Here is a 26,852-nt window from a genome sequence, read left to right on the forward strand (position 1 = left end):
CGCGAAGCTTTGGTGGAAAAGGTATGTATGGCTTTGGCTTACCTTGATATCTAAAAGTAAGTTTCAGCCAAAATATCGCGTTAATCGTTGACGATTCAGCAAACCTACTAGGAGTGCAAGCATTTAAGGGAGATCTCGACTCGACAGCCTCGATGTGGCATCGACGCTCAACTCTATGTCTGACGCTTTTACTGGATTATAATTACGGCATGTGGAAGTATAGCACGATGTTACTTCGGGTCTTGGTAAATACACTTCTACTACAGAGGAGTAAAGAAATACTTGATGGATAGTGCTGTATTTACGTTGATCGTTCGAGAGAACGTCGTCTTTGCTATACGCAGTGAACAAGAACGAATCTTTCGAAGGAAAACGCTCGCGAAGCTTTCTCAAAAAACAACATCTTCTTTCTCTTCTTTCCTTTTCTTCTCTTTCGACCGTCGACCGTCGTTGCGAATAATTTATCTTCGAAAGCGTTTCCTCCCTTCGAAAGGCCAATCTGACATCGTAATGTACATGTATACTGCGTATACGTGTGTAATCCTGGTAATCGTATAACGTACAGGTGTGATAATGTACAGGTGTGATAATGTACAGTGTGGATGTGTAGCGTATGAATGCAGCATAAAGCTACGCAGATACATGAGATTGTAGGGGCTCGAATAAAATCGTCGATTTTACCTGCTAACGTGTTATTATATTTGTACATTTTGCTGAAACTAAAGAAGCAGCAAAAGGGTTAAAGGAAAGACGACACTCGATAATGTACAGTCAAGCAAACATTGGATCAAGAACACAGTTAAGAGGACGGGAACGAAAGGTTCGTATAATCGGGTTTCTCGTTAGGTAGATCAAACGCCTGGACATTCTACTTCTCCTTTCGTAAAACTACTTCACTCTGAACATTTACTCGACTCAGCGACTTTAAACGGCCATTCTTGCCGAAGCTCTACGTACCCCGAACTCGATCACGAGGGCGTCCACGATGCTGCCGATCACTGTGACGAAGTCGAACATGTTCCAGGCATCCTTGAAGAAATTCTGTTCGCGGGGGATCAAACAAGAAATCGATTAGAAACCATCGCGCTATCGATCTTGCCTATCATTTCGCGTCCAAGCTTCTTCCAACGTATTTACCCATTTTCGCTCGCCAAACGATCTTTTCGTCTTTTTCCTCCTCTCCGTGAGAACCGGTAATCGGATTTCCAACGAGTAGAACGTTGGAAGAAACTTGGAGACAGTTTGCAAGTGTGTAAATGGTTCGCGAAACTAGCGCTAAGAAACTACCAACTCGGTTGGAAAAAGAAAAAGAAGGAAGCTCGGACCCGCGACAACGGGACCGACCTTTCCATCCGTTTGTCGTTCGTGTCTCCTAGTGTATTCTAGTGTGCTTCTGTGTGTAGCTGTGTGTGTACTCGTGTATGCGCGCGTGTGCATCGCTACGCACACTTTCACGGGTGTAAATGTCGGTTTCAGAGGTAAATACACAGAGAGCTGTGCTTTAGAACGATACGTCGGTCAAAGAAATAGCGGAAAAAAAAGTGGTCTGTCGTATGCACGTGTAGTCCACGAAAGCGGTCGACGTAACCCGATACCGTAACGTCGTGTACGTAAAACAAAAAGTATCGTTCGTCGATAAAGATAAATGTGATCGTGAGAGTCGTACCGGTTGGCTACAACGCGTCGTCGGTTAAGAGATAAAACATCGAAAAGAAATAATCTACCGATATCTCTCCAATTTCTTCTCGCTCGTAGTTACAGTGTTGTGTGACAAGATGAAGAGACTTGGCTGAGAGGGTCTTTAGGCGATTACGAGATAGCCGAGTCGCACGGTTCGGTGATCGATGATCGGCTGAACTATAAGTGACGGGATCTCTTCTAAAGATGTATCTACTACGGGAGCATGCCGTAATAGGTATAATAGCAAGCAAACTAGAGAGAGAGATAGAGACGCGGTTCTATCGCGAGAAGCTCTACTTTTTCCACCTTTTCCCGGGGGCCAGGAAAGAGGTCACTTTCGTCTAATGGTAGAAAAATATATGCAAGCCAGTAGAGATTAATCAGCGTAACAATCTCAACTCTATCGCAGCTTCTCGGTACACTATCGCCAGTTACAGTTTACCTCTAGCTTTTACTTCTAAATACAGGGCGATTCAAAGGTATACCGACGAACTTTGTTTCTTTTCACGACCGTTTGCGAACAGTACGCGTAAAAACAACAGGAAGGTGGGAGAAATTACAAAGCGACTAACTTTACGGCAAGCGTACAGTCGAGTATGGTCGATAAACCAACGAAAATATTCTACTGGTCATTCGCTGACGAGGTAAATACTTTAGTTTTATCTCGGTCGGTCGCTTCCTCGCCGCGGCAGTATCGACCGCTACGCACACGGATAAGGTTTTTTTCTACGAGCATTTCGCAGTATTTCACCACAGTGGGACACCGATTATTAATACTCGTTCCCCCCATTTTTACGAGTACCGCTCGAAGTTAATCGGTACACGTTTCGATCGCACTTGCATCGTAACTCTGAAACAGATCAAACAACAGGGGGGATCTTACGTTCACAAAACTGTCTTCTACTTGTCACCGCGTCGTTCGAATTACGCGGACAGACCGACTCGAGAAAGCCACACGGTCCTCTCGCTTGAATTTCAACCTTTCGATCGCTCCTCCATACACGATATACGCTCGATATATTCCTCTTTTCTGGCGCTAGTCGTACATTTCGTTTTATGCACGTTTCTCGATCGACGACGATCGTTCGATCTCCAAATCGCGGCCACGCGAACGCTTAATCCTCTCGCCAGTTACCGCGTTTGAATTTCCCTCGCGCGATGTCGATAACGCGCAGGCTGGTACCTGGTTCGGTACAGCGCAGAGATTCGAAGAAGAGATTTACGTAAAAAAAAAAAAAAAAAAAAAAAAAAAGTAAAAATGTGGTAACACTGTATAGGCTATAGAAATATAGTTGCGTGTGATTGAAATTGGTGGAGTTAGTGATTAAGAGGATTTTTCTATACCTTGTATCCGAAGGCGACGAGTTTGAGGATGCACTCAATGAGGAAAAGGAATGTGACGGCGAAGTTCACGATGGTCAAGGCGTCCACAAGTTTTGGCGGCGCCTCGTGATACTATAAAATACACCCAACACACAGACGTAACACAAGCCTAGATTCTGTATCGTTGCCCGTCTTTTTTTTTTTTTTTTTTTTTCTTTATTTCCCCACTACGATTCTTTTCTACGTCGCGAGTCTTCCGTTCGTTAAACTCGATTTCACGCAACTTCTCGTCAACTTTCCAGACGGGCTACACACAATCGCGCCGTGTTTACCAATAATTCGCGTACATTTTCTACTCGTATCGTTCGATTTTCCTTACTCTCGTCGTTTACCTCGTATCAAACCCCCAGCCGTTTTACTCTTCTGTTTTCCTTCGTCGTTCCACGACTCGAGCAAATTCTCTTTCTCCGCGAGAGACGCTTCCCACCCGCTTCTCGCTCGTAAGCAATCGTACGAAGAGAAAAAGAAAAAGAAAAAGAAAACAGAGAGAGAGAGAGAGAGAGAGAGAGCAGAGATTGAAATCTCGAACGAAAGAAAGTTTGCTCGATTCGTTTGTCGAGGTTCGAAGTTGGTTCGCAACGGGGTTACTTCGATATCGCCATATCGACTCTTTTCTATATTTCTGCAACTTTTACCGCTCTCTCGTATCACAGATACATCCGCGTGACAGCTTCTAGCGATAAAGAGGAGAGAAACGCGAGGAAATTTCGATACTTGCGACTGTGGCTCGCGCGGCAAGCAATTTTCCGTAGATCGAAGTAATCCCTTTGCGATAAACGGGAACCGGCGGCTCCCTCTTTCGATCGAACAACCGTTCGATCGACCTAACAACCTCTTATTTTCCCCTCCCCAAAGTATTCGAGCAAGTCTAACCAATCTTCGACAGAGCGATCTTTCCAAGTAACCGATCGTTCCCGCGCGCTTCATCGGCGCACCCGAAACGACCCATTTGGTGTACGTGTGTGTAACTGTGTGTGCGATGGGTGTGCGTAGAACCCGTAACTGGTCGTTCCCGGTGGTGGTAAAACGGCATGCGTGTGGCGGAAATCGGTGACAGTCGTCGAGCCTTCCGTTCTTCTCGTTGTACTTCAAAATCGACCGTTCCATGTCGAAGCACCGAACGTTACGTCGCGTTCCATCGCCAACGGAGTTTCACGAACGAGTACAAGTTTTATTTCGTTTTACTCTTTCGTGACTCCACCGACGCGTATCGAAACTCGGAACGTACCGACGTTCGTTCGGTACTGTCGTTCACGATCGTATCTCGACGAAGCGGCGATCGTGACAGTGATATCCGTCGTTGGCCCATAACACGCAATCTTTGCAAACAACAGAGACACCGTTCGACGTCGAACATCGATTTCAGACGCGATCGTCCGCGTACTACTTTCATCGATTTTATCGTCTCACTTTTATTTCGGTGGACGATAACTAGCGAAGAAAGACGATCGAGAGAAATCGATGCTTCGCGTCGAAGCAACGGTGCACGCATGCGAGAATAAAAAAATACATCAACGTGCGGTGATTACGTGCGGATGCAACCAGGCAATGAGCATACGGGGAGCTTTAGAGTTACGTTCATCGTGCGTGCTAGCCGGATTTACTTCCTCGAGGCGGTCCCCTCCGTTCGACGTAGTATCTCGTGGGAAAACTTTGGTCGAAAAATTAAAACAACGAGCCGAAAAAAGAATAGAGAGAGAGAGAGAGAAAGAGAAAGAGAGAGTGTGTGTGTGAGAGAGAGAGAGAGTGAGAGATATGAACAAAAGAACAAATTGACGTGATCGTTATGGTTTTTGTATCTTCGTGTCTGAATACCGGCCAATGTGAGACGCTAGTGTGTCGTGTAGTGTGGTGTTGCGTGTATGTGGGTTGCGTGTATGTTTCATAAACTACCTTTCATAGCGATATTTCGAGGACGCGTTTAACAGCGAGGTACGACGCGACGTAGATGCGGTTTAGTTTCGAAACTAACGTTCCACGTCTTGTTTTCGAAACAACTCGCGGTTAAACGCGTTTTCTGTTCTCGTTACGCGTACAATTGCATCTACAGACACTACGGAGTTTGGAAAATTCTATTTCGATGTTTCGTGTTCAATGATTCTGAGAGCGTCGAATCGACGAAGACCGCGGATCGAAAAATTTCGAAGACCAACGTTCTACGAACTTTTCTTCCATATTTCTCGATTCTACGATCCTCGTAGAGCAAGAAAATGCGTGTACACGAACGCGCAACGCGTTCGATCGGTGTTCAGAGCCGGAGCATCCGCTGCGATCTACCGCGAGTTCGATTCTCGATATCGACGAAGCAGGAAAAAGTACGCAAGTTTCCACGTAAACGGACAACCAAGAGAGAGGAGAACGCGACGAAAGACGCGCGTGTGCTACGGACGTTTAGCGTCTGCTCGGCTCTGGACACAAAAGGTTCTCCAACAATAAGTAGTGATCTACTACACTCGTACATACACGTATCCTTGCGATACACGGATATTTTCGAGTACTCGAGTAGACAAGATACTACCTATTCTTCCAAGAAAAAAAAAGAGCTCTAATTGCACTCTAACAAGCGAAACTTACCAGTCTACTTCGAAAACTGATTCTGCGATCGTCTTCTCAAATTTAGTAACTCCAAAGTCGTGGCTAAATGGATTTCTTTCTTTTTTTTTAATCGTGCAAACGTCATCGGCGCGGAACGACGGATACGGCGAAGACAAAGTCGCCAGGCATCAGTTTTCGAGAAAAATGCCGCTCGAAGCGTGATCGCACGCTCGAGCTGGCTACTCTAAGCGAGTACGTTCTTTCGATAATCTGTTCGATGAGGGGAGGTGGGATTTGTTGGTATAGTGGAGCTTACCCTGACGCCGAATGCGGCGATCTTCAGTATGCACTCGACGGTGAACATCCCCGTGAAGCACATGTTCATGTACTTCAGCGCGTTCTTGTACGCGTCGCTTTGCCGATGGAACTGCAATGCATACACTGACAAACACACGGCCGAGAGAGACAGACAAACGGACGTACAAGCCTATGAATTGCCGCGTATTGCGACCACGAGCCACACGGTGGGAATCGACGCTTCTATAACCACCGCGATTCCCCCTTTTCGCCGTTTCTTAGTCTTTCTCCGTGTCTCCAGGAAACCGGCGGCAACGGCAAAAGACCGAGAATCGGTCGATCTCGATGATCGAGCGATCCGTCCATCGACACGCTTGCCGAACACCATCTACGTACGTACGTGCACGTATTTTGCCGTAAAGTCGAGGAAGAATCGTTGAACGTGCTGGAAATCGACTCGTTCCAAGTTTAGCGCGTTGATAAATTTAGCATCCTCTGGCTTAGGATATCTCGACGACGATCGAAGCGTCGCGTATCGTTGGACGGTTCCCCCGGTGTGACACGGTATCACAAATATATAAAAGACGTGTGTATATATGTATATATATATATATATATATACATATATATAGATAGATATGTATATATATGGATATATAGATATAGATATATATGTATAGCGAGGGACTTTCCAGTCGACAGAAAAAGGGAGACACATAGGCGTATAATATTAGCGTTAACCTAGATACGTGTATCTGTACGACCGTACAGGGTGTGTACGGTAACGGTGACATTAAAGGGATTGTTTCCTCTTTTATAACGGTAAAGTGAGGGGGATGGCTTTAGGCGGGCGGTACCGTATCAAGCGTGGAGCTAACTCGCGGACATGACCATGCCGGTACAAACTGGATGTCGCGACACGGCGATCTTCCCGTCTTCTAGAATGAAATTACGTGGAAAAATTGAATCTTCGTACCGATTGCGTGATATCTTGGCGATCAATCGCACATCGAGAGCTCCGACGATGATCGATCGCGTTTGACGAGACGCAACGACCGAGGGGACGAAACCGCGACTCTACGACGCTGATCGTAAACTTTGGAACGATCGCGTTATTTCATGGAATTCGCGGCTCTGAAACGAAGCGATTTGCGTTGGTTATCGATGTCCGAATTAATAGCAAATACAGGCAAAACGACGGAGACATCGATTCCGCGTTTTCGACAAAATAGGAACTTACGAAAAGACTGTAGAAAACGGTATCTCTCGGTCGTTCGCGTTAGGATTTGTTTCTAGAGTGGAGCGATACGAGAGTTTGGTGTGCTGGAAGAGAGAGTCAGAGAGTCGTGAGAAACTAGAGGAAGAACGAATCGTAAGTCGGCGAAAAGAAAAACGACGAAAGGAAACGAAAAGACGAACCGAAAGGAATTAAGATACGGAGAGCGAGCTAAGGCACCGATCGAAAGAAAAAATAACGGTGGTTCGTGGAAGGAAAGGGGACGGACGGTGTACGAAAAGAATCAGTTCGCTCGAGGTACTAAAATAATCTTTCCTCTTTTCGTCTGTTCGATTTCGAGGAGGGGATTGGAAGGATCGAATCGTGCGGGCGCCCCGTGCAAGAAACGTGTCTTTTTCTTTGGTATTGGAACAAACACACACACACACATTCGGTAGACCTCGTGTTGGTTGGTTCGCTCGACACACAGTCCAGTCGAGTTGGATTCGCTTGCGAGCAGCCAGCATGCGACACGCAGTTTCGTAAGTACGTGTGTAACGAACAACGGATGTGACATCTTGTGTGCGATACGTGCTGCGGAACGTGTCGGGAACAAATACGTGCCTTTGGGCAAAGAGATCCAGCCTCGTTGTTTCTTCCCTTGACTCGATCGTCGATCGTCGAACTCGAAAGAGTCGACGCTCCGACGAGAATTTTACGGAAGAACGACGATCTCGTTTCTCTTGGCCGCGATATTTAAATATCGTGTGTCGCTTGTGTGTGCTTCGCATTCACAAAACCATGTGCAGTACGGTGTAGAAAATGATTGGTCGATGTTGTTTCGCATCGTCAGGCAGCATTTTCAAAAACGAAAAGGAGTCGAAAGGAAACGAGCGATGCTGTGTACCCGATCGAACTTTTGGCGTGGATTCGACCTCGGTAAACTGCATAAGTAGTTACGCAGATGTATGTCTGTATCGCGTGGATCGACTCGACTAGCCGAGTCGCTAAGCATCGTCGTACACGTGTCGCGTGCGTCCTCTAAAAGTTCTAGGATCGCGTTGTTCGAACGCTGCAACACCGAAGAGCGTGAGTTTGCTCGCGACGCTAATTTGTTCGTCGATCGCGTCTGCGACATAATCGTGATCGGCCTAGGCGAGAAGCGTATCTCTCTGTGTTCGCAACAATCGGCCTTCTAACGAGTATAACGCTGGAACGCGAGAGACAGCTGGTGCGAAGACCGCGAAGACGGTGCGCGCGCGCGCGCGCCAGGCGAATAGACCCGGCGTTCGAGGAAACGAACGAATCGAGAAAAAGATAGCAAAAAGAGCAGAAGAGAAAGAGAGTAAAGAAAGGCACGTGGATTGGCGTGCAGGGCTGTCGTATGCCGCAGCGTTTTCTCTCGTTATTTCGACCGTGTACTTTCTATTCTCGTTGATCTTCGATCGAATGAAGCCAGTTACTTGTGCAACGCTTCGAACCCCGCCACCAGTTCAAACATGGGCTTGTCAAGGCGTACGAGTCGAACGCACGTCGTGTGTGTATGTGTGGGTGTGTGTGTGTGGTCGTGGGAACACATCGATATTCGATATCGGTTTTTCCACGCATCTTCGAGTACTTCGTCTACTATCAAGACGAGGACACAGCAGCGGGCATGCAATAAAAAGAGGAGCAAGGAGTAGAAGAAGAACGGCACAGAGAAAACAAAACGGTCGCGGAACGCAGAACTTTACCGAACGTAATGAAAAGAAGCGAAACGGAAAAAACCGATATACAAAGGGAAAATAAAATATCGGAGGAGAGCGAAAAGAAACGTTGGATAAACGCGCGAGACCGAGGTAGGTGGTAGGATAGGATAGAGCAGGGCGCGAGTGCCGTGAAACGTTTCCTCTACTTTTCAACGCGTTCGAATTCGGCCGCTTGTACGAGAAACAGAGAGAGAGAGAGAGAGAGAGAGAGAGACCGATTACAAGAGATCGATTTATTCGAAAAGTAGCTACTTCCATGGAAGATCCAATCGGCTTTAGTCGTTCGAACCGATTGCAAATTCAATGGACGAGCGAGACAGACCAGCGTGCCGGAAGATGTGAAGGCACTCGCGCATGCCTGGCATGGAAATAAAAGTGTCCCGATACTGGAACGAACGGGAAAGAGCATAAAGTAAAAAGCATCGAGACACGTGGTGAATCACGATTGTTCAACTAAAGTCTGCTCCGAATGGATTCAAAATGACGAAAGAAGGAGAAAGAAGAGAAGGAGGAGCGTTTGGTTTTCCAGAGGGGAAACGCAAGAGTATTGAACACAGCTGTGTACACGTATCAGTGGGTACAAGGATGACAATTATACAGAGAACAATAAGTAAATTGGCAGGCAAGAACAACAATGTCCTCGTACAGATATAACGTTATATATCTTACAGTTGCCTCGAACTCTCCATTGTGCACGTTTGTCGATAACGACGAGTGATAGATACGTTCTCGCGACTCTCGAAACCACGAGAATCGGTGTTAGGCTGCTTTTCGATTGGTTAAAGTTGCCAAACGCGAGATCGAGATCGAGACTCGACGAAACGCGAGAAGATCGAGTCTCGACGAAACGCGAGAAGATCGAGTACAGAGAAAGGGGAAAGAAAAATTACACGGCTACGCACGAAGCATACGAAACGCGTGCTTCGTTCCGGCGCTCGTTATTCGGTCTTCTCCGTCGTGCGTTATCGCTGTTATCAGGCGCGTAACGTCCACAAGAAAATCTAATTACGCTTCTCTTCGAGACGTTTCCGGAGAGAAAGAGAAAGAGGGGCAGCAAACCGGCTAATCATTGACGCTTACCTTCATCATGAGCAGTACTGTGTTTAATACGATGAGACCCATGATAAAATATTCGAACGGCGTCGATACCACTATTCTCCAGATTTTGTACTTTACGCTGTTTCGTTCTTTCGGCATGTACCTCTCCAAGGGGCGAGCTTGTATCGTGAAGTCTATGCAAGATTTCTGAAACGAATGGAAACGAAAGGAATAAATCGACTACGCGCGACGATTCTACCGCGTCGATCGATCGACGCTTTCGTATCCGATTTCTCTTAGCGTTAGACGAGCCAGCATCCTCTCGTTAGTATACGACTGACATAGAGATCCGGTTAACGGTAGTCCAGCCAACCAACCTGATTTTTGTCGATTTCGCCGTCTTGCAATTCAGCCTCTCCCTGCTCCTGGAAAGTGATGATAATCAAGGCCACGAAGATGTTGACGAAGAAGAATGGAAATACGATGAAGTAGACGATGTAGAAAATGGACATCTCTATACGAAAATTTTGAATGGGGCCTTTGTCCTCGTACGTGGCCGCCATCGAATTCTGCAGGATTTGTGGCCAACCCTCGCCAGTTTGCACCGCGAACAACGTCAGCATCGCGGCCATCACGTTGTCGTAGTGAAAAAACTGCGACTGCCACTCTCGTTTCCTTGGCTCGGGCAATAGGGCGCCCTCTTCGAAAACGAAATATTGACCCCTGCGAGGCACAGCGAGGTGAGCATAGTGAAATTTAACGATTAGAATTTATTTGAACGGTCGAAGAGAACGAGGACAATTTTTACGATAAAAATTACCAGTACCTCGATATGTTGGTCGATCGGTTTCGCCGGCAAAGGAAAAAGAAACGAAATACTCACTGGCAATCCTGTTCCGTATATTTGCTCTCGTCGTTGCAGTAGAAGAACTTGCCGTTGAACAGCTGCACCGCGATCACAGCGAATATGAATTGGAACAATATATACACTATGAGAATGTTGATGACGTTTTTAAGACTGTTCACCACGCAGTCGAACACCGCCTTCAGCTTCGGCACTCTCTTGATCGTCTTTAACGGCCTAAGTACTCGGAGCACTCTCAACGACTTGATCGTCGAGAGATTTTGTCCAGCCGAACTACCGGTCATGTCGAAGGCGAACGAAACCGCGGCGCATATCACAACCACCGCGTCCATAATGTTCCAGAACTCGCGCAGATACGAGCCCGGGTGAAGGATAATCCCTAGATCGATGATCTTCAGTATCATCTCGACGGTGAAGACACCGGTGAACGCGTAATCGAAGTAATTCAGAATTTCGTTCCTCGGCGAGTTCTCCTTTACGGGATCTTCGGCGGCCAACGCGATACTCGACAGAGATATCACCACCATTATGAAGAAGTCGAAGTACCTCAGGTTGACGACCCAATGGGCGGCTCTTCTTACGCTGTCGTCAAACACGTTTTCGAATTTCGTATTTTACATACCAATCGTAGAAATCTAAACGGGCTATCGGAACGGACAACTTACGGATTCGTAGGGGACAGTATAAACATGGAGGAGTATGGCAGCATTGGTTTTGGTCCCGTGTCATCGTCTTCATCCTGCTTTTTCTCTTCTTCGGACGACTGTTTACCACCTTTTCCGTCTTTGCTGAAATTCAAAGTTAAATTCAAAGTGAAATTACCGTTGGCAGCGGTTCGTTCGCATCGCGTGTTCCACATTTCGTAGAAACCAAAGGGAAACTTACAAATTCTGGTTGGGGCTCGGAGGGCAGATTTCTACCTTGGGCGCGCCACCGTCTTTCGGATTCTGCAGAGATTGGATCTCTTTCTCCAGTTCCTGCGCCTGCTTCTGTTTATCCTCTACTTCCTCCTCGTCCTCGGCGGCGCTCAGCTCCTGTGCGTTTGCCAGATTGTCGACGGCGATAGCCAAGAATACGTTCAGCAGAGTGTAGTTGCCGAACAGCACCAACACGATGAAGTACAACGAGTAGATCATGCCCCTCTTGTGACCGCCTTGCGACTCTATACCCTGGTACATCACTTCGTTCCAATCTTCTCCGGTCAGGATCTGCGTGCACCAAGTTATACCCAATTACAAATGGCACCGCCGACAACGCGCGTCCTTTCTCTTTCTACAACTATCGAAGCTACTTTCGTCCAAACGTTTCGTCTAAACATTGCGCCGACGGAAAGACCATGTCTCGTGTAACTCTTTCCTTCGCAGTCGAACGTTCGAAGCAAATACGCAAGTTAGATAGCGGTCGAACGAAACTTACTTGGAAGACAGTGAGCAGCGCGATGGGAAAGGTGTTGAAGTTGGTGGGCGGCGTGCCGTAATCGAAGTTGAACTGGCCGCCAAACAGCTGCATACCGAGCAGCGCGAATATGAGAATGAAGAGGAAGAGCAGGAAGAGCAGGGAAATGATGCTACGCATCGAGCTGAGCAGCGATATTACGAGGTTTCTCAGGCTCTTCCAGTATTTGGTGACCTTAAAAATTCGCAGGAGTCTAAGGGCACGTAGGACGGAGAGGCCGAAAGAGCCGGACTTCACCTCGGACCAGATCACTTCGAAGATCGATCCTGAGATGACCACGCAGTCGAAACGATTGAAGCTCGAGTCGAAGTATGTGCGAGGACCGAGCGCGTACACCTTTATGAACATCTCCAACATGAACAGAGCCAGGAACACGAACTCTGCGAAGTCTGTCAACATCCGTTTTAACACCGTTCACAAACCGGAGACACCAATGAAATTTCTTTCGTACAGAATGATTCTTTTGCTGGTTAATTCAGAGGCAATGAGCGCCAATTACGTCACGATGATACATTCCTCTTGCTACTATACTATACCGTATATGCTACACTATACTATATACCATACTATACTATGCTATGCTACGCTATACTATATTATATTATACTATACTAAAAATAGCGAGAGTGTGTAATTGGCGGCACTGTCGCTGAGTTAACTACTCCACGAAAAGATTACCCTGCACTGATCGTTTGGATCTGCCGGAATCGTTTACTTACAGAGGAAATCGGTCAGCCATTGCGGCTGGCCGTAATGCTCCACGGCTACGCAGACGGTGTTGAAGAACACAAGAACGATGACGAACCAGTAGAACTTTTGCGATTTTACGGACTTTCGTATCCAGTACCTGAATCTTCTCTCGGCCAGCCAAAACTGCTTGCAAGGTCCCTTTTCTTTCGTCGAGGAAGCCCTCGAAAACCCTATAAACCGTACATCGATCGTTTTAACAATAATTTCAGTATATTCGTATCTCTTCGATACCGCTCCACCGATTTTCTTCGTGCTTGTCGTCTTTTCTTTTTCAATTTTTTCTTTTTCTTTTTTCTTCTTTTCTTTTTTGTTTGCTACAACAAAGATATCGAGTAATTTTGCCAACGAATTTATCCGTGCAATCGCGTTATATCTCGTTAGCGCGTTAACCAACGCTTTCCCGATAATATATATATATCGTAATGCGATACAACGAATTACTTCCCGGAAAAACGTTGCATCGCAGAACGCCAAAAGTTTGTCGGCACTCGGTGATGTATTCGATATCGCGATCCGATTCCAGAAACTTTCTTCCATAACTCTGGCTGATAATAGGTTCTACCAAGTTCGTCTGGGAGATCCTGTTTATCTTTGACTTTTACTCTTTTTTGACTTTTTTCTCTCGTTCTTCGATTATTTAACGGACGGATATATAGCGGACAGAGACACATCTATTCTAGAGATTACTCTAACACAAGCGGCTGTTTCTATCTATTCTTGATCGACGATGCGTGAAGCTAATCTACGACTAGATGTCGAACGCTACCACTTAACCAGTTTTTTACGGCGCTCTATTTCGTCAAACAGATTTTTCGCCGTACACTACTAAAACATCGATATCGGTACTCCTCCACTGCTGGACGTACCTAGACCACGTGGATACACACGTTCACCTGGCACATTCGCCACTCGTCGTTTTATCAATATCGACGAAACGTGAAATTCTCATCAACGAACGGAAAGAACGACGGGTATCGGCGATTCTCGCGAATGTCCCAGGCTGATCGTTGAGTATAAATATACATAGATACAAGTATACACAATTACACCAGCCAACAGAAGCAATTCCTAGAAAAAGGAAGACAAAACGTCTCGATTCACCGAGTAGAGTGTGTCGTAATTTCCGAGTGTTGAGAATTTCGAAGACAACTGGAACCCGACTCGCTCCTAGATACGTTCAAGTTTCTTCGCAATTACGATAATTACGCTCGCTTTGTCGCGCTGTCTTTTCCCGCTGCCGTATATGTATATGTATGTACTTTAACTGCGCGAGGGTAATTCTTCGGTCCGAAGATGCGAGATATGCAACGACGTAAAGTCAATTATACGTCTCGGAAACGATTCGCTCGTCTACGTGTTGTCAGAATCACGTTCGAATTCGCGTTTCGCGCTCAGCACGTGCAAAAATCTCCAACGATCGCGATCTCGTTGATCTACGTGTGTACGTGAGCGGGCGTGTGTGCGTGTTGCGAGTACTGATACGGTTGGTCGCGTGCGTCACAGGTGAAACGAAAGAACCTTTGAAAGGAAAAACACAGAGGAAACAGACACGAAAACAAGTTACAAGAATACAGCCTCGTTTACGTTGCTCTTTGCGAATCGTAACACTGTCTGGTTGTAGTTACCTTTCAGTTTTTTCTTAGGCACTGAAACAAGAGGAGCATCTGATAGCGTGTGTCTAGAATGTTCGTCGCCGTGGTCGAGGGAATTAAAGTGTCGCTCTTTATCGGATGCGAAACAGAAATCAGAAGGAACGTCAGATCGTCCCACGAGCAATTCTCGCTCGCGCCAACTTCTGCCTTTCTTCTTCGTTCGTTCGTTCGTTCGTTCGTTCGTTCGTTCGATCGTGGACAGAATTTCAACGGGAAGGCGAAGGAACGTAAACTTATTACTCGTGAGACCATCCGACTTTGGTTTATTAACGCGTCGATTGCAACGCCGATGAACACGAATATGCAAAATAGAAAGTAACGCCGAGGGAGACTTAGAAATGAAAGAGAAAGCGAGCGAACGTTTCGAAACGACGCTTTCTCCCCAATGCGAACAGAGAATGATCGCAAGACGCAAATATTCTTTAACGTCTTCTATCCGATTACGAACGACGCACGAACGATGGTCGGTTTACCGAAGGTCAATGCGAGATCCTTCGTTAGAGACCGAATCGTTTCGATCTTCGATCGAGGAGGAATCAAAGATAATGCGCCGCGTTAGAAGTAACGTCAAGCGGGAAAAATACAACTCACCGTCGTCCTGGTCGTCGTCACCTTCCTCTTCCTCCGTGTCCGTGCTTTTGCTCTTGCCAAGCTTCTTCTTTTTCGCCTCGGCTCTTTTTCTTCCTGCAAACATACGTACATTTTTTCTCCTCTGTCACTCGCTCGATACGCTTTAAAACATTCTCGTCGACCGGAGAAATTCGTAAGAGACCCAGCCACCAACCTTCTAATATGTGCTTCTTCTCCTCTTCCGTGGTCCTTTCTTCCGCGAGTATTACCTCCTCTACAAATAACAACGTATATTTACTCTCTATACGGTGGAACACACGAAGAAGACGAAAGCGAACTCGGTCGAACGAAAAAGGATCGACCTATCGTTAGACGATGCATAAAATGACCGATACAAAAAGGACAAAAGCTACGAGAGTTTAGAGCCTAAAAAAGACGTTAGCCGTAAAGGGTGCACGATCGATAAACGATGTAGCTGGCATGTTGACTTTCTAACCTGCTTTGCAGATCCAATTCAGGTAACAGTACAGTTCATGCTCGAGCTGCTGCTGTCTTCGCAATTTCAGGAAGGACTGCCTGTTCTCCACCTTTTCCCTCTCCTTCGCAAACTCTCTACAAGCGTTACAAAGATGATAGAGCAGCGTTACATGGGACAACAGGGGATCGTTTCCACATAAATACGCCTTTCCTTTTTTCTTTCTTTAAGCGCGTTACTTTAGCCAGCGAATATCCGAGTTGTCGCCGAGTATATTATTCTAACCTAGCGAGCGGATCTAGCGAGGATTCTATAAACGGGACAATTCGAGACGTTTACGCAACGCGTGTCGTATTAGCGGCGTCTACCGGGGCGAACAACTACAGGTTGTACTACTAGCGGTAGGTACGTAGCGCGACGACGCGTTACTCTGGCTCTGCTACTGCTACCGGCGACTCGCCTACTCGCCCAGCGAGTAAACGGCTAGCGCGACGAACTTAAGGAATGATCGATCGTTTCGAAACCTGCTTGAGTGATCCATTTTAAGTAGGCACTGAACGCAGTCGTGAATAGACGCTTTCTCTTTGTTTTCTGATAAGCCGCCCGCCTCTCGACGCGTGTTCTTTCGTTCGAAAACTCCCTGACGAACAGAAAGAAACGTAATCGGCCGTTCTTCGTTGGAACCGCGACGGCCTGACCCGAGTCGTCGAGCCGTTCGTACTTCGAATAAACGAATTCTCGTCGACGCGACGAATCCACGAGACGTGTTTCTTCGACGCGTCAAATACCAAGATCCTCTTTTACATAGTTCAGTAAGGAGTAAGCAAATAACGTTTCAACGTTCACCGTGGATTTGTTACGTGTTCGTAAAATTCGTAAAGATCCGGCAAATTGGTAAATCAGAGAGAGAGAGAGAGAGAGACAGAACGTGAACGAGGATCGCGATAATCGAAAATGAAGATACTCACCCGCTCAGGACACCGAGAACTAAGTTCAGCATGAAGAATGAGCCAAGGACGATCAATGGTATAAAGTAAATCCAGTTGTACGTGCTGCCAAGAGCGTCGTTTGTCTGCAAATTTGACCAGAGCCACGTGAAGCCCACGTTACGTGTGCGAGCGCGAGTCACCGATTCCACGCAGCTGTCACGCGCATCGATCGCGATGATCGAAACCAAACAGTTGGCATACGACATACAAACATCGAGACACTTAACCCTTCGTTCCTCCCCGCCCCCTCCCACCTTTCCCTTTCTCACTTGTCCTTGTCCCGCTGGGAATCTATCTCTAAGAATCGAAGCTTTCGTTTTTAACTCTTCCTTGCAGGAAACAGCATCAATTTCCCACGTCGCGAAGGCCAATTTCGTTTCAAGTTGTAAGAACGAAACTCAAGGTACACGCTCGTCGATCCGTACGCTCATCGTGCAGCGTTACGAATCGCGAGTAACACGACTAGTCGATTACACACAACACTTAAGGTGACAGTGATTAGAAAATGAAAAAAAAAAAAAAAAAAAAAAAAAGAAAGAAGAGAGAACATATTAACACTATACAAAGAGACAACGGTCAACAGTTTCATGGATATCGCAGTGCCATTTCTCATACAACAGGCATGTATTATTTGTAAGATACGATTTGCCAAGAAAAAAATAAAAAAAATAAAAAAAAAAAGAAGAATAGACAAGGAATTTCCATCGTACCGAGGAATGAAAGATATCGATCGTTGTGCGCGGAACCGAATCGAAGAAATTCAAGATCGTCTGACGGAGGATCGCGCGGTTTGAAGTTCTTCGAGTTCCGGTAGCGCAGAGTACGAAGCTTACAAAAAGAAATGCAATTAACACCAAGATTTGCAAAGAGGGCTGAAACTGACAGTGTTATACTGAGCAAGGTGAACATGTAGGTCAGTGTTAGCTGTAGAACATCTGCAAGCATTTCTCTTCGGTTCCGACGAACAAGAATGAAACGGGCGGAAGCGAGACGTCATAGGGCACAGACACAGATATAAAGTGAAAAGAAGGGGGTGAGAAATAAACACGGGCACACAGACAAGGGACGATCGGACGAGGATAGAAGGAGCGTTACGAAGGGACGTAAAATATACGATCACATTTAGAAATTTCAACAGACGTATTAAAAGTAGCGAACGACGGCAAGCAATGGAAGAAAGGTATACGTGTATACGGTAGGTAAGTGAAACGACAGAGAGAATGGAACGTACTCTGGTCGAATCGACGACCACTCGCAACACCAGGTCGCTTTTCCCCTTGGCGAAACCAAGTGTTCGTTATGCGGTCGATTTCGAACCGAAGGAGAGAAATTTGGCAAAAACGAACGACGGATGCGAATAGGACGATAAAGGGAGTCGACTGGGAAATAAATAATAGGAAAATAAATGGAGAAACGCGAAGACGGAGAAAGTATCGGCACGTTTGATACGCGTTGACTCGGGGTACGTGCGCGACGTGACGACACGCAACAGAGAAACGTACGTATATAGGAAACAGAGAGAGAAAGAGACAGAGAGTTTTTAACACTGAGGGACATATCTCTTGCTTTACCCAGTACAATATGGCAGTCCAGCCCTCCATAGTGATGCACTGGAAGACAGTGAGCATGGCGAATCCGATGTTGTCGAAGCTGGTGATGCCGAAGTTTGGTCCCTCCCAGTGATCCATGCACGTCGAGATGTTCGCGTCGCACACGTGGGCCCCGAATGGCGCCTCGGATTTGTTGTCCGTGTTACACGGGCTCGCCTGTTCGCCCTCCTTCACGATTACATCTACAACAGAGTGAACGTCAGACCGATCGGTTCTCCTTCGTTCTTTCCTTCCATCCTTTCCATTCGTCAACGACTCTAGTACTTGGACGGATCGCTTTCTCTCTCCGGCTCTCGTTTCCCGAACGTATCGGTAACGAAAGAAAAGAAACGCTTCTCTCGACACGGTTTACTCACTGATATCCTTGATGCTGTAACACGTTTTATGCAGGGTTCCCGAATAGAATTCGAGCCCGATGATGGCGAATATCACGATGGCGAAGAGCACCAGCAGACCGATCTGCAGAAGCGGCGCCATTGCCTTGATAATAGACTTGAGCACCACCTGGAGACCTGTTTGAAAGAAATTCGACAGGAGTAATTCAGGCCCAACCACCGCGCCCTCCAAGCGTTTATTTACTCTCTTTTTACTCGTTTCGCGTCTCTTTACTTTTCCTCGCTGCTCGGGGAAGCGTGCGTGCCGTACTGTCTTTTCTTTTTCTTTTATTTTCTTTTTTTCCCGAAGCGAAGCTCCCGAAACGAAATCAACACGCTCGACTATCGTGTTTAAATAAAGGCGTTCGTATTATCGATACGAGGATCCACAGCGGCTAAACAATTGAGATACTTCGTTCTTGTTACATGGACACAGCATACAACTCTCAAAAGATATAGCTATTTGGGTGGTGCTACGTAAAACAAAATAGTCGTTCTAACGTTGCAAGGCATCTACGTGTAGATATATAGATATAAAAATATATACTTGCAAATAACGTTAATACTACAACTGAACTACGAGCTTTATGTCTGAAACGTTTAGTCGTCGGTTCGCTCGTAATCGGATCTACGTAGCAGCTATCGATCAATGGAAACGTTTCGAAGAATCGAAGATCCGATCGATCCCCGAAGTATCCGAATTGCAGAGGCAGAGGGAAATCAGAATGCGCGTTCCTCGAGCACCGAGCCTCGTGTTTTCGCGTTTTTTCTTCTAAGAAAAAAAATTTGCTCGCTCCGTATACCGAACGGAATCGAACGTGCGATGTACTTTAATTTTCTTCGTGACTGGAAATTATTTTCAATAGCGACTCGAAGTGCGAACTGATCGTTCGAAAAGTGCCAAAACATCTGACGAGCGAGTGATAATTTAAAAAAAAAAAAAGTAAAAAAAAGAATAGAGAGAAAAAAAGAAGAATGACGGAGAGGCCGTTTCGTTCGATTCGGCTGGATTTTCATGGCCGATTGTATTGAAACGCTACTCACTCGGTATGCCGGAGACAAGTTTGAGCGGTCGCAACACGCGTATCGCACGCAACGTGCGCAGATCCATATCCAGTTCTATGCCTTGCGAGAACGCCGTGATGAACCTGCCCCAAAACACACACACCCCGCCACACTTTACTACTTTCTACTCTATTACACTAATACTCACGCTACTTAAGTACTTAAGCTACACAACTATGTGGTAACTAGCGTTCTATGACCTAACCGATGGGAAAATGGGAGAATGTCTAATCGGGGTGAAGCTCGTCGGGGACCGATATATCTTCGCTTCTTTTTCTTCTTTATAATATATACCACACGAAATCAATTTTATCTCAACGTACGTTTTCTATAGCCTTTCCAAACTATGTAGGTCGGGCGGACAGGGGATGAAATTCTACGAGTGGCGACTTTAAACGCGACCGTTCTTTACCATTTCTTACTACGTCTATGCCGACTATGACTAAATTGCGTGCTGATAAGCGGATCCGATATACGCTCAAAAGTACCAGGAGACATCTTCTATCGTTAATAATCGTACTATCGATAACGTTAAATAAAAAAACAACGGATAATATAACGCGATCTTTCGTTTAAATCTTTCGATAAAATTATCAACGTATCGCGTTACTTTCTACCTTTTTCCTATTTCCAAGCAAACGTAACAACTTTCGAAGCCCTAGGACTTTTGAGCGAAGGCGCGAATAATAAAACTTTTAACGCGTCGTCGCGTATTTCCGCGTATGTACTGCGATCGATGGCGACTGAACGTGAAAGTGTCAACCCTTCGCGCCCCTCGATCGTACGTACAGTCGAATTCAAAGACAAAAAGCTCGACTCTCGATTCTCACAGCGTCGGATTAGCTTATCGAATTAGCGCATCGTTGGATCACCCTTTAAACTATAATCGCGAAAGGCGGAGAAAACGGTTTCCAAGTTCCATCGATTCGGCTTAATATCGAAAGCATGGAGACGGGTTAACGGTTTGACGGGATGGAGCAACTACGCTAAGAGATTAAACGTTTAATGATTTCTTTTATCAGGAGGATTTCGACGCTTGGATAGAGAGGAAATTCTTATTAAGTTACTCACGCGAGATTCTAATTCTAGATGCCGTCGAATACAATCCTCTGCTAACTATAACTCTAGTTCCACGAAGATAATAAACGTAACATCCATCGCGGTCGTTCAACTCGTTCGTCGTACAAAGCTTTTTTACCCCTGTTCTCTGTCGATCGCAAAAATATCGACGGATCGTTTCGTTTAATCATCCGCTTATTTCGTTCTGCTTTTATCGTTCGAAACGACCACGACGGATCGTCGATAGCGTTGGCGTCCTAAATATAGCTAGGATTGCTCGGACCCTAAAATACACCGCTAATTGGGAATGTCTATAAATTAGAAGCGAAGTAGGAAAAGATTTCCCATACTGCAGAGTTTGCATTCTTCGTAAAATCTTCGTGAAATCTTCGTCGAATCATCGCAGAATCTTGGTCAGCGTGGAAGAAAAATTGATTTCATTCTCGAACGTTGAATTTGCATCCTGGTATTTTTTTTTCTTTTTTTCTTTTTTTTTTTCTTTTTTGTGGTAAGATGAGTCCGAATTCGTTCGCACGCTATGATTCGTGTTGCGGAGTAATCGTGGGGAAGAGAAATTTCGAGGACCGTGATCGAAGGGAAAGCAGACAAGAGAGAGGATATCTCGGTCGAAGTCTAAAAGTCTGTGTAGGATTATGACTCGGTCTCTCGAGGATGTCTAAAGGTACCACTCTCTAGCAAACACGAGCTTGCTCGAATACGTTACTGTTCTAGAACATGTACCTATTTACCAACGTATAGTCAATTCTATCAATCAGTGACTGTGACTAAAGATAGAGTTTGCTAAATATAGAGACACCTGCAGGCCAGTAGTTTCGTGTTTTTTTTTTTTTTTTGCGTGTGTACGTGTATCAAGTATACGCGTGCGTATTCCGCGTTACACGACAAGTTTCGAATCGAAAGAAGTCTAACGTATATATAATCCGTACGCTGTCCAACGAGCATCGAAACATCGGCGAGACCGTTTACACCGATTAAATCGAATTTGCTTCGGTCGTTCGTTCGTCTTCGGGCGTTCATCGCGTCGTGTGCGAGCGAAATATTTTCTCGAAATTTTCGATACACCTGACGTGGTAGACGCTACGTGAGCAGAATACGAAAAAAAATTCGAACGGCGAATTAAAGATACTCGTCGCGCATCGCGGCAACGAAAATTCACCGCACGTCCGATAACTTTTCCTTCCCTAATGAAAAGCCAAAGATTTCGTCGATGACTCGGTATATTCGCGCCGTACGTTTCGTGTGTTACGTAAGTATGTGCGTGCGTGTTCGTGCGTGCCTCTGTGTGTGTGTGTGTGTGTGTTGTGCGTATGTGTGTATTGTGCGTGTGTATGCGTGTGCGTATGTACGTGTCTAATTTGTCGACTTTGAAACTCTCTAAATGTACGAATAACTTGTGCACAAAACTGAACATAACGACAGAAGATATAGAGCAAATAGTAACGCAATATAACACTAGCGACTAATTCACGCAAGTCCTCTATAGAGACAGTAGAATATCAATAATACGCATAGATATATATATATATGTATAACGTATAAGACACTCGAATTACGCAAACCACGTGGACACAGAATATATATATATATAAAGATATTATGTTCAATTAATATCGATCATCAAACTGCCAACGATCATCTAGCGTCAATCAACTGTTTCTAATACACCCATAGCCTCTAAGTGGTGGTCAATCAACGATAAAAAACGGAACGCTTAAACGACGTGAAAAAACGTGTATAAATAATCGGGAAAACTAAAGAAGGAAACTAAAAGGATAGAAACTAATAAATCTGTAATAGAAAGATGAAACGTATATAAAACTAAGGAGACTAGTCGAACGCACACAAACTGCCAGGAACAACGGGGGATTTAGTTAGTTAGTTAGTTAGTTAGTTAGTTAGTTATCAATCTGCTGCTCGACTGTTCTCTGTTACTGCACTCTGTACTGTTACTTATGGCGTTTGTATCGTTTGCCGTTTCGCAGAACTGTGACTGACTCACTTGGAATTTTCGAAACCAGCTTTAGCGGTCTGAGGACCCTGAAGGAACGTAGCATACGCAGGTCGACGTCCACGTTTGTTTCGGCGAACACGGTCATCGACCTAATCCAAGGATTACTCTAGAATCTATCTGCTCGGCCGAAAAAAACCGATCGACGTGCGATCTCCTTAAATCTTAAATCAATAAGGAGAAAGATCCTTTCGTTGCGTCGTCGTTGAGTTTCAAGCGAGTTTTCGTACGCGTGTAAACGTTTCTCACTTCGACGTCGTATCGATCGTCGGCTAGGAAATCGAAATGCGTAGGACGCGGCGAACGACGCGCAAAGAAAGGCTTTCTCCGTAAACAGGGCTCCTCGAGGCGAGCGTAATCGGAGGGATAAGAGAGGTGGTCGTTTAACGCGAAATCATCGAAACGGAACGCGCTGGAAATTCGATCAAAGCCTGACCAAGTACGAGACCATTCTCCTCGTCCACTGTTTTCCTCTCCGTGCGTTTTCTTACGAGACGAAGCGAGTGCGCGCGCGATGCATCGCCAACCAACGACGAACAGACAGAGTGACAAAGAGACAGCGGAGGATGGAAAAAAGTGGAAAGAGCAAGAATGCGCTCGTTCGTTTGCACGGAGTAGAAGAACACGGGGGGATGGAGAATGAAATGATGAGTGAGCTCGCGATGAAACAAAGTAACGAGAAAAGTAGAAGGAAACGAAAGTACGTAAAACTCGAGCGATGAGCTTTCGCGAATTTTAACGAAGGATGATCCCTGTTTTCCGTATTCCTCGGCTGTTTTACATCTCTCTCTCTCTCTCTCTCTCTCTCTCTCGCTTTCTCGTACGCGCGGAAATCGATCGACGAGGCTTTCGAACTCGAACCGAGAGCGAAGGAATACGGAAAAGCGAGATCTCCCGTTGTCAAAGATCGTCCCGGAGAAGAAAGGGGAGAGTATCGGTAGCGTAGAACAATAGAAAACGATTCGCTCACCCGGTCACCACGACGAAGAAATCCATGATGTTCCAGATGTTGCGCAGATAGGAGCCACGGTGGAGGACGAAGCCAAGGGCGAGGATCTTGAGGCTCGCCTCGACGCAGAAGATCCCGAGGAAGTAGATTTCCGTGGCCTCGAGCTTCTGCGCGAGTATGGTTTTGTCCTGCTTCGGCAGGTGCTCCTCGAGGGCGAGGACTACGCAATTGGCGATGATGGTGAGCAGGACGGCGTACTCGAAGGGCGGCCATTCGATTATGAAGCGAGTATGCTTCCTGATGCAGTTATCCTCCGACAGGATGAACAACGACGTAGTGCCCTTGCCACCTGCCCCACCGCCACCCGCCCCTCCGCCCTGATCCCGGCCTGGCGCCATGTCCACCAGACCAGGTACCTGTTTACAACGTTTTCCTTCCGTTTAATCTCATCCTATCCCCCCTTTCTTACCATCTGTATCCTTCCTCGATACTCTATAAACCGAACACGCCATTCTTCTCCGATTGATAACGACCGTTTATCCCCGAGAAACCGAATGTTTCCTCGCTACGACACGAACAAGCAAGACAGACGATACCTGCCCTCGGGGGGCGAATGCCCAGCGATAACCCGATCCCTCCGCGGCAAAGCAAAGAAACTGGCACATAGATTTTTCGAGTTCGCCTCTTACCTCCCCTCCAAAGCTAGTCCAGTCACCGAGACCACTCAGTCCGGCCAACCTCGGCCTTCTCCTGTACTGACTCGCGTATCCAGGGTCCCTTTGTGCCGCCTCTTGCGCTGCCAACCTGCAAATCACGCAAGATAAAAGGTGTTAGCCAGCGAGCGAAACTCACGGTACGTTGTTATCGGGCACGCGTATGTGACGGCACACCTTGCCACCAGAGGATACCATCGATTTTGCGAACTTGTAGTTCACGGCGTGTCACCGGCAAACACGGAAACGAATACGCGACCGCGAGAAGCGGACGCGATCGCGTTCGACTTTCGTGATACGCGACATTCGACCGAGCAATTTCGGCGAGAGATTCCGCCTGTCGAGATAAGAAATGCAAAGTCACGCTACCGAGGCATTGCGACGCGATCAAATACGCCAGCAATATACGTACAGAGCGTGATTATTTTTGGGAGGATAAGAATCGCCTGGTCGGATGGTAGTTGCCAAGTGTTTCGCCAGAGAGGTCGTTAATGGCCAGCGCGAGCATATAATACGCCGCTGGGGCTAATTAACTACATTAGCCGAGACTTTTGCAGCTAGAAGCCTGCCACGTGCGTGGCTTCTACTCGTAGGAAAGTGCAATCAAGGTAGCCGGTAATGCAATAACTCGCGACAAGGATACCGCATAGGACATCCGTGCATTTTGTCGCGTGCTGCGTGCCTTCTAGCTCGATACATAGCCTGGCTAGCCTCGTTGCCAGATTACGTTCTATTCATCGAGCCTTGATTCTCTCTATTCAGCTGCGATCAACGTTTCCATCCTTAACAAGTTCTAGCTCGTTTACGAACAAGACGATCGACTCCTTGTTGCGTTGAACCGCGAGCAGATCGTTTACCGTCGATATCGTCCTCTGTGACGATCCGACGTTTCTCCGACGATACCTAACAGGCACGATAACAGAAGTATTTCGATTAGCCAACCTTTCTTTTCTCAATTCGCCGATTCTAGGAAAAATAGGATTGGCTGCTGAATTTGCACAACGCGTGAAAAAATATATTCTTGATCGACGGTAGTCACACCGGGGATGTTCCTGCGAACCCATTAAAGCGCTCCTTAAGTTCTTCCGAGAACGCTGGAACTCGAGAATGCCTCCGATGTCCTTCGTTCTACAACGAGAGTGATCGAACAATGCAAAATTTCTAACGACCACGAGTTTGCCCTTTAAAAAGTGGTACCCTCGTTTCGCCGTCCTAACATCCGACATCGAATTCGTTCGGTCGTATCCCTTTGTAACTCGGTTCGCGATTTCGCGACCCTCGTCGATCAGACGTCTTTGCCTGATTCGTGATACGACAGTTGGCGAAACTGCGTAAACCGATACATCGCGTAAACGCGTTTCAACTCACCGAATCGGTGCAATTCATTCGTCGATACAACCGTTGCTCGGACCGTTCGATCAACGCAAACTACGAACGTCGTCTGGTTGCGACGACTTGAAATTCCACGAGACCGACATCCGGCACGTGTTTTCCACGATTTCTCGGGATCTAAAAATCCCAATGTCCTCGGCGTTTTGCAAATTTATGCTCTACGCGTACAGGAACAGCGTAATCGAAACGAGAGGACGCGCGCAATCTCGTCGATCAATTAATAACGATTTAATTTAATCAAGCCGTAGATACGAAGTCCATTGTCGATGCAAGCGTTAATTTGCCACCTACGCCGACCTCGTACACGCGAAACGCATCAACACGGCATTATCAGTCAGCCACGGTGTCGTAATAACGATAACAACGTTACCTATCGACGCAATCATCGCTGTTATATTCTCATTCGTTGCGTCAACGTTTAATTAACCACCTTCGAACCAGAAAGTCGACTTTTCGATTGTTTACGTTTTAAATCCAACCCGTCTTGCGCAAATCGAAATAACTCGTCTCGTCAAAAATCGTCCTTTCCTCTCCGTACGAGGTCCCTCGGACAGGCTGGCTAAACGCGAAGGAGGCGCGTTAGAATTGCAAGCGACTCCCTGTCAGATTGACCGTTCGTTCGTCTGTTCGGCCCGACGGAACGTCTCTGAATTATTGAAATCGAAGCGCGAATAATTGATAGAGCGTAGCCCGTATATCGGTAAGATCGATAGTACTCTCGAAAATGAGCTAGCACGGTCCGCCTTCGAACAGTTCGACGGCGGAGAACGACGCGTCGCATCGCCTAACACCGCTTCGAGCCGCCTCGATGATCGTTACGCCAGCAACAGGTGTAACCTATCGGCGATTACGCACGGCCGAAAACTTTCGGCATTTAACCGATCGGACGCGTGTCGAGTCGAAATCGTTCGCGCTTTTCTCCGTCGGACGAACCGGCCTCGGTTAACGGCCGATTCTGCACGAGCAACCGAGTTTCGCTCGTGCGAATGGCTGGCGATCGAGCCCGAG

At 46.5% G+C, this 26,852-nt stretch overlaps 1 protein-coding gene across 29 annotated transcripts in view; it reads right to left on the reverse strand.

The window, feature by feature from the left end:
- Positions 1-26,852, reverse strand: part of cac (calcium voltage-gated channel subunit cacophony) — a 108,792-nt gene that overhangs the window by 14,587 nt on the left and 67,353 nt on the right. For 20 of the 29 annotated variants that reach the window (XM_069113388.1, XM_069113396.1, XM_069113414.1 and 17 more), the window contains 18 exons: positions 24,429-24,543; positions 23,761-24,155; positions 19,682-19,785; positions 18,620-18,775; positions 18,225-18,445; positions 16,633-16,736; positions 15,686-15,801; positions 15,404-15,463; positions 15,211-15,303; positions 12,937-13,137; positions 12,179-12,606; positions 11,648-11,970; positions 11,428-11,550; positions 10,781-11,344; positions 10,275-10,620; positions 9,940-10,104; positions 5,915-6,025; positions 958-1,041 (listed from right to left, as the gene is read on the reverse strand). In XM_069113388.1, the coding sequence (XP_068969489.1) occupies positions 958-1,041; positions 5,915-6,025; positions 9,940-10,104; positions 10,275-10,620; positions 10,781-11,344; positions 11,428-11,550; positions 11,648-11,970; positions 12,179-12,606; positions 12,937-13,137; positions 15,211-15,303; positions 15,404-15,463; positions 15,686-15,801; positions 16,633-16,736; positions 18,225-18,445; positions 18,620-18,775; positions 19,682-19,785; positions 23,761-24,155; positions 24,429-24,543 (3,709 nt within the window). Of the gene's footprint in view, positions 1-957; positions 1,042-3,024; positions 3,136-5,914; positions 6,026-9,939; positions 10,105-10,274; positions 10,621-10,780; positions 11,345-11,427; positions 11,551-11,647; positions 11,971-12,178; positions 12,607-12,936; positions 13,138-15,210; positions 15,304-15,403; positions 15,464-15,685; positions 15,802-16,632; positions 16,737-18,224; positions 18,446-18,619; positions 18,776-19,681; positions 19,786-22,781; positions 22,883-23,760; positions 24,156-24,428; positions 24,544-26,852 lie in introns of those variants that run through there. The other 9 variants (XM_069113394.1, XM_069113389.1, XM_069113416.1 and 6 more) reach the window with 5 other exon arrangements.

This window comes from Bombus flavifrons, chromosome 5 (genome assembly GCF_040668555.2).
Source record: "Bombus flavifrons isolate JBK064 chromosome 5, iyBomFlav1_principal, whole genome shotgun sequence".
NCBI lineage: Eukaryota > Metazoa > Arthropoda > Insecta > Hymenoptera > Apidae > Bombus > Bombus flavifrons.